At 40.6% G+C, this 6790-nt stretch overlaps 1 protein-coding gene across 1 annotated transcript; it reads left to right on the top strand.

The window, feature by feature from the left end:
* Positions 1–4797: 4797 nt before the first annotated feature.
* On the top strand, positions 4798–6000 carry LOC110924420. The gene has a single exon (XM_022168428.1). It carries the CDS (start codon positions 4798–4800, stop codon positions 5998–6000), a length of 1203 nt encoding a protein of 400 aa, XP_022024120.1.
* The last annotated feature ends 790 nt before the right edge of the window (positions 6001–6790 follow it).

Here is a 6790-nt window from a genome sequence, read left to right as displayed (position 1 = left end):
GATGATTGTCCAGATTTATGTGGATGCCATCATTTTTGGAAGCACATGTTCTAAAATGTGTGAAGAGTTTAGACAGCTCATGACAGCTGAGTTTGAAATGAGTGCTATGGGTGAACTCCAGTGCTTTCTTGGTCTCCAAGTAAGGCAACTGCAAAATGGTACTTTCATCCATCAAGGCAAATATGCCAAAGAACTTTTAAAGAAATCTGAGATGGATGATTGTAAGCCATCTAGTACACCCATTGCAACCACAAAAATTGTCATGTCTGACGAAAAGGATGATTTGGTTGATCAAACTCTTTGTAGAAGCATGATTGGGTCTTTATTGTACCTAACTGCATCTAGGCCAGACATCATGTTTGCAACATGTGTTTGTGCAAGATCCCAATCAGCCCCTAGAAAGTCAAACCTTATTGCTGTAAAAAGGATATTCAGATACCTAAAAGGTGCTCCCACACTTAGTATCTGGTATCTAGCTGATGGAAATATCAAGCTTTCAGGTTTCTCAGAGAGTGATTTTGCTGGATGTAAGTCTGTAACACAACAAGGAAGTCCACTTCAGGAGGGTGCTAATTCCAAGGCAATTGCTTAGTGTCTTGGCAAAGCAAAAAGCAAGCAGCTGTTTCAACATCCACTGCTGAGGCAGAGTATATAGCTGCTGCAAGCTGTACAGCCCAACTGCTTTGGCTTCAAAATCAATTGCTGGATTTTGGTATCACTGCCCTAAAGACACCACTCATGTTGGACAGTCAGGCAGCAGAAAATATCATTAAAAATCTAGTTTCTCATTCAACCGCCAAGCACATTGATATCAGACATCACTTTGTGAGGGATTGCTATGAAAAAGGTTTGATTTCTCTACACCATGTTCCAACTAAATATCAGCTGGCAGATGTCCTAACAAAAGCATTAGACACATCCACCTTTGCAAGCTTGATCCTTAGGATTGGCATGCTGAACATGGAATAACAGGCAAAATCATGTTTTTCTATGAATAAAAGCATTAAAATGTTTTCAGAAAATCAAAAATTCATCCTTAAAAATAGCTAAATATGAAATTTTTCATAAATCCTTAAAAGTCTGCCATAACCACTATTTTGTTAAAACATCTGTTCTGTTAAAAGTTGTCCACTTCTGAAAGTCAACCCCTGTTCTCTCATTTTCTTGGTAATCACTGTTGTTCAAAATCAGTGTTTTCATCCACTGATAGGCTATCCATTGACAGTTAATATCACCCACTGTTCTCATTTTACCGTTACAACCACTGATACTGCTCCACTAGTGGTTTCCACAAACAACGGTCTTCCATTACTCATCAGGGGTATGCACGTGGACAGTGCATAGTGGTCAGATCTTTTGTAACCGCCGCCACGTCAGCATTCACTTTTTCTCCTATAAAACCCTGATCATGAGAAATTATATATCCATCTAGAAACTTTATATTCCCACAAATTATGCTACTTCAATGATGAATAACCATTACATGAACACAATAAGCTTGCATGCGTAACATAATAAAAAGCATTCCATTGATGGTGAATCAGACACCCCATGAACACCAAACGCGGAATTGAACAACAGACTAAATATAGAATCAAACACCAAAGAACTAGAAGAGAATGTGGATCAAACCAAGAGAGGTTACCAAACAAACTCCAAACCTGTAATCAAACAAAATGAAATCTGGAATCGAACCAAGAGTGAACACTTCCATCGTTGATTGAACATGAAGAGTCGGGAGTTTGCATCTGAAGTGAATAATTTGATAACATATTCTGAATTTTGAAAGGGGCAATGTTGTAATTTAGATAAAGAAGGGGAAATATGCAATTATAGTTGGGGTTGGGTAAATATGCAATTTTTAAAGTTATAGTAATACTAAGGGTAAAGTAGTCACTATATAATTTCATTTAAAATAAATAAATCAAAATGGGCAATTTTGGTTTTAGCTTAGGTAAATACGCAATTAACGATATTTTTAGGAAGAAATATGCAATTTCCGTTTAATGTATTGTTACATTATTGGCAAACAATAAAGTTTTTTTTAATGTAATCTAGACCAAGACAAGAGCATTCAGCTATAAGAAAGTTTTTTCTTTTTTCCCGAAGGGTGTTCATTCTAGAAATTAAATAAACAAACAAAGTTATGTTTTTTTTAATGGTGTGAATTACTCGCGAATGTCAGGAAGTCTAGTATACATTGTCTTAACCGGGTCCGCGCTAGAGAGTCCCCACGCACAATAGATCACCAATTTAAACCCCTCAATGAGAAACCCCTATCACCCAGACTCGAACTTGAGACCTAAAAAGGGAAAACTCATCCGGACTCACCATAGGTGAAACGTAAATACCTGTGGCCACCACTAGAGCAGTAATGATGGTTTAAACAAAGTTATATATACTTATAATATCTCTAACAAAATATAAAAAAGAATGTCAATATCTTTTTGTGAGGTTAGTCTATTAACTTTACCCATACTGGAATGACCAATTTGACATCATAGCTTTTTATTTCATGAAAAAATATATGTTTTTCTGGTTATGTCATTAGAGTTTGGCTAAAATTGTCGCTTTGACAAACAATATCGCAGTCGCTAAAAATAAAATCTTAACAATTCGATAAGCCATTTAAACTATTGCCTTGGACAAAAAGGCATGATACAGTCATCAAATATTGCTTTCGGAGTTCTGTATAAACACCAAAAACACTATAATATATTAATATATGAAGCCACTGGAACAACTTTTATGTTCAAAGAAATCCTTTGGGATAACATCATGTGGTACACAAGAACTAAACGATATGGTATGTTTAAATAAATTGTCAAAGCAAATCTATTTTCTTCAATTTCTGGTATTTTTTTTGTTTTTTCATTTGACATTAAAAGATCAAGAGCATGGTACAAAGTATCCAACATGGGAACAAGAAACGGGTAGAAGAAATAAAAATCAATCAACAAATAAGCAAGTTCAAGGAGACAGTCTACAACGCACCAGGACCCAAACCTTACGATGCTTGCCCGTGGAAAAGAATAGTAAGGCTTGACAGAATATGGAAGCGAAAAATGGAGCATAGGTTAAAGGTAGGATGATTCATTTTTGGTATTATTCTTTTCATTGATATGGGGTAGTTACCTATCTTTTAATTTGTTAGATTCGGTTGGAGGAAGTTGAGGAAATAAAAAGCAAAATAACTGGGCGTAAAGCTAAAGTTATGCGGCGACTTAAAGCGGAGTTGGAACATGTGAGAAAGAACATTAATTAATTCTTTAAAAGAGGAGATTACAAAGGTTAACAAAAAGAGAAACGCAGCCTATGTACGTGTTCACGAGCTACAAGAGCTGATGACGGGGTAGCCTAAGAGCTGATGACGGGGTAGCCCAACACCAAATAAAATGACTTAAACACATGAATGCTTAATAGGTTAAAAAGTTCAAATGTTAAAAATCCGGGAGCTAGGATAAAGCAGCACATGCACAGTAATCAGTCATGTCTCTGATTACTTCACCAACTCTCCTAGCCGCAAAAGTAAGACAAGTGCACAGAAGGTAGTCTTGTACCCGCAGGTCAAAACGTTTCAACCCCCAAAAGGGTAAGTCCCCCACTGCAAGCTTATTTTACTAGTCAATGGTTTCTTCTTTGAGAGATAACCTTTCCTATAAATTGACACTTCATTTAGTGTTAGAGACATGCTCCGATCAGCCCTGATTCCATTGGGATCTCTGGTCATTGTTCTTGAGTACTTGTTCCATGCAAGTTACTTTTCTTCACATTCAACACACACATTCTCTTTGCTCCCACACCCGAAGCTGAACACATTTCAGTGGAGGATCTCGAGCAAACAACAAAATCCAACTAGTGAACCTCTCTCCACGTCTTGCAAACGTGGGGGGACCCCACGACCTGCGTTAGGCAAAATTAAACCCTTAAATCCTTTTGCCTAACCAGCCCAGCTACTATCCTTGGTCTAATATTTGTTGCATCAACAAGTTGACGCCCACCGTGGGACTACGCCACTAATTTTCTTCAAAAGACCTAGTAGTGTAGCTCCATTTTTGTTCAAGAACCAGCATGTCGGAAAGTGAGTCTCCGGGGGAGGTTAACCAAGTTCCTCGTACCTTTACCCCGAACATTAGCCAAACTCCTATGGCTATACCAACCTCCATCTCAACACCGGGAAGCACTCCAACTGGAGCAACATATCCCGAGTTTCTCACTTTCTAAACGCCAACACCATCTCGTTCCGAAGTACCTTCTCCCAACGTTGGTGTCTCTAACACTTCCTCACGCGTTGACCTTACTCCTGAAGGGGTTGCCAATAACTTTCTCGAGTTAATGTCTCTTTTAAACCAATACGTGAGTAGGGAACGAGACAAGGGAGTGAGGATCCGTTTGAACTACGACGAGCCGGAGCCATCACTTTCTCCTGGACCACCCGCTCTTCTTTTTGCAAGCTCACAACCAACCACGTCAAGGAATGTGGCTGGTCCCAGCAATCCTCCTCCAAATTCTAACCTATACTTGTACACGAGGCCAGATCCAACGTGTTTTCCTCTCTTTTCTTCCCAACCAATTGCAACCGGTGCTCTCTTGGGGCATGAGCTGACTTTGGACCAGCTCCTACAATCTCCAGTTGCAAGCCTTCCACCCTCAACAACAACTACATGGGAACAAGCTTTGTCTGTGCTTTCCTTGGCATGGAGTGCCGTTATGATCACTCCCTTGTGAGTAAATTGTCCTGTTGCACCTGGAAGCTTTCAAGGCTTCAACTTTATGCCCTAGATGATGACCTAGATGATGGCAAGCTTCACGTGGCAACACTTTGTTAATCAAGTGTTGGCCACCCAAGGGAACAACAATAACAACAACAACACAGGTGCAAGAGTGGAAGAAGATCTGGCCAAGCCATATAAACCAAACAATTTGTCATGCTTCTCTCAGCAGATTGTTGACTATGATTTCCAAACGAGGATCAAGATACCGGCCCACATCAAAACATATGATGGGACTGAAGATCTTGATGACCATCTTCAGATCTTTACCGGTGCTGCTAGGATTGAGAAATGGTCAAATGCTGAATGTTGTCTCATGTTCATTCAAACCCTTGTCGGGTCAGCCAGAATCTGGTCCAATGATTTACCTGCCCGAAGCGTTCGAAGCTTCGATAACCTTAGCAAAGGGTTCCTGGCCAACTTCTCCCAGCAAAGGCGATACGTTAAAGATGCTACAGTAATCTTCCAGATAAAACAAAGGGATAATGAGAGCCTTCGAGAGTTCATAGAAAGGTACAAGAAGGAAGGTCTAACGTATATAGGGGCAGACGAAAAGATGAGAGTAGCCGGTTTCATGAATGCCATTACCTCCAAGTACCTTACCAGGGATTTCAACAAGTCCCTGCCAAAAACCTTGGAAGAAGCTCTCAAAAGGGCCGAAGCCCACATCAGAGGAGAAGAGGCGGTAGACATAAAAGAAAAAAGAAAAAGGGGATCTAATTGGAGTGGTAACTTTAACTCCTACGACAGACGCCAAAGAGATTCAGACCAACGAAGGTCTGAAAGTCGAAACCCTCCAAGCAGGGAGAGGGCCATGAACTTCACACCCCTTACCAAGACCCCTCAAGAGATTCTTGCCACAGAGGAAGTGAAGCAAAGCTTTCGACCTCCCAGACCTCTCCCTAAAAGCAAGAAGAACGAAAATTCCACCCAATACTGTGAATTTTGTGAAAAAAAGGGCCACCATACTAATAATTGCTTCCGACTTAAAAAGAGGATTGAAGAGGCCGTCAAGTCCGAGGAGCTTGCTCACTTGGTGAAGGGAGTAAGGGACAAGATGGCCGAAGGAAAGGGCAAGGAAGTTAACATGGTGGACTTTGATGGAAAGGTTCCTCACAAGAGGCAACGGTTGGAAGCTTGGGAGCTTCAGTGTGTTTGTTTCCCTCCAACAGAAAAAGACCCACTTTCAAACAAGCAGAGCATACATAGACACTGGTGTTGCCACTGAAATCATGTTTGAGAAGTTCTTCAACCGTTTGAACAATGAGGAACGTTCAAGGCTTCAACCCTCAGGAACCTCCATAAAAGGTATTGCCGACATACCCCTTAAGCCTTTAGGGCAATTAACCCTTGATGTCCGTTTCAGAAAAGGCAAGATGGAAAGATTCCAACCTCTCACCTTTGTGGTTATCAATATACCTTCGAACTATGATGTGATCATAGGAAGGCCGGGGCAGTGTGGATTCTACATGGCAGTTTCTGTTGGTCATGGCACCGTCAAGTTTCCTACCGAGAGAGGGATTGCAACCTTTCGTCCTACCCAAGAGGCCTACATGGTTGAAGGAGAAAGTTCCAAGAGTGAAGAAGATAAGCAAAGGCTAATCATAAACCCTAAGTATCCCGAACAAAGGATAAGGGTTAATCCAAGCCTTTCACAAGAAAGTCTTTCATATCTTGAAAAGTTGTTGGTGCATTATAGTGATGTCTTTGCCTGGTACCCGGAAGATATGACGGGTATCCCTAGAAGCATTGTTGAACACGAGTTGAACATACCACCCGATGTCAAGCGTGTTGTCCAAAAGAAGCGGAGTCTAGCACCCGAAAGAAGCTTGGCTGCATGCCAAGAGGTTGATGAACACATTTCAAAGAAAAAACCAAAGAGTTGATGAACACATATCAAGCCAGGTGAACGACAGTTATATTGCAAAGGAGCCCAGTATGAAGAGATACAAAGAAAAAACCAAAGAGTTGATGAACACATTTCAAACGTGTACCATCAAGCAAATTCCCAGGTCTCT

This window comes from Helianthus annuus, chromosome 17, assembly GCF_002127325.2.
Source record: "Helianthus annuus cultivar XRQ/B chromosome 17, HanXRQr2.0-SUNRISE, whole genome shotgun sequence".
NCBI lineage: Eukaryota > Viridiplantae > Streptophyta > Magnoliopsida > Asterales > Asteraceae > Helianthus > Helianthus annuus.
This window is presented reverse-complemented; position numbering and strand designations above follow the sequence as displayed.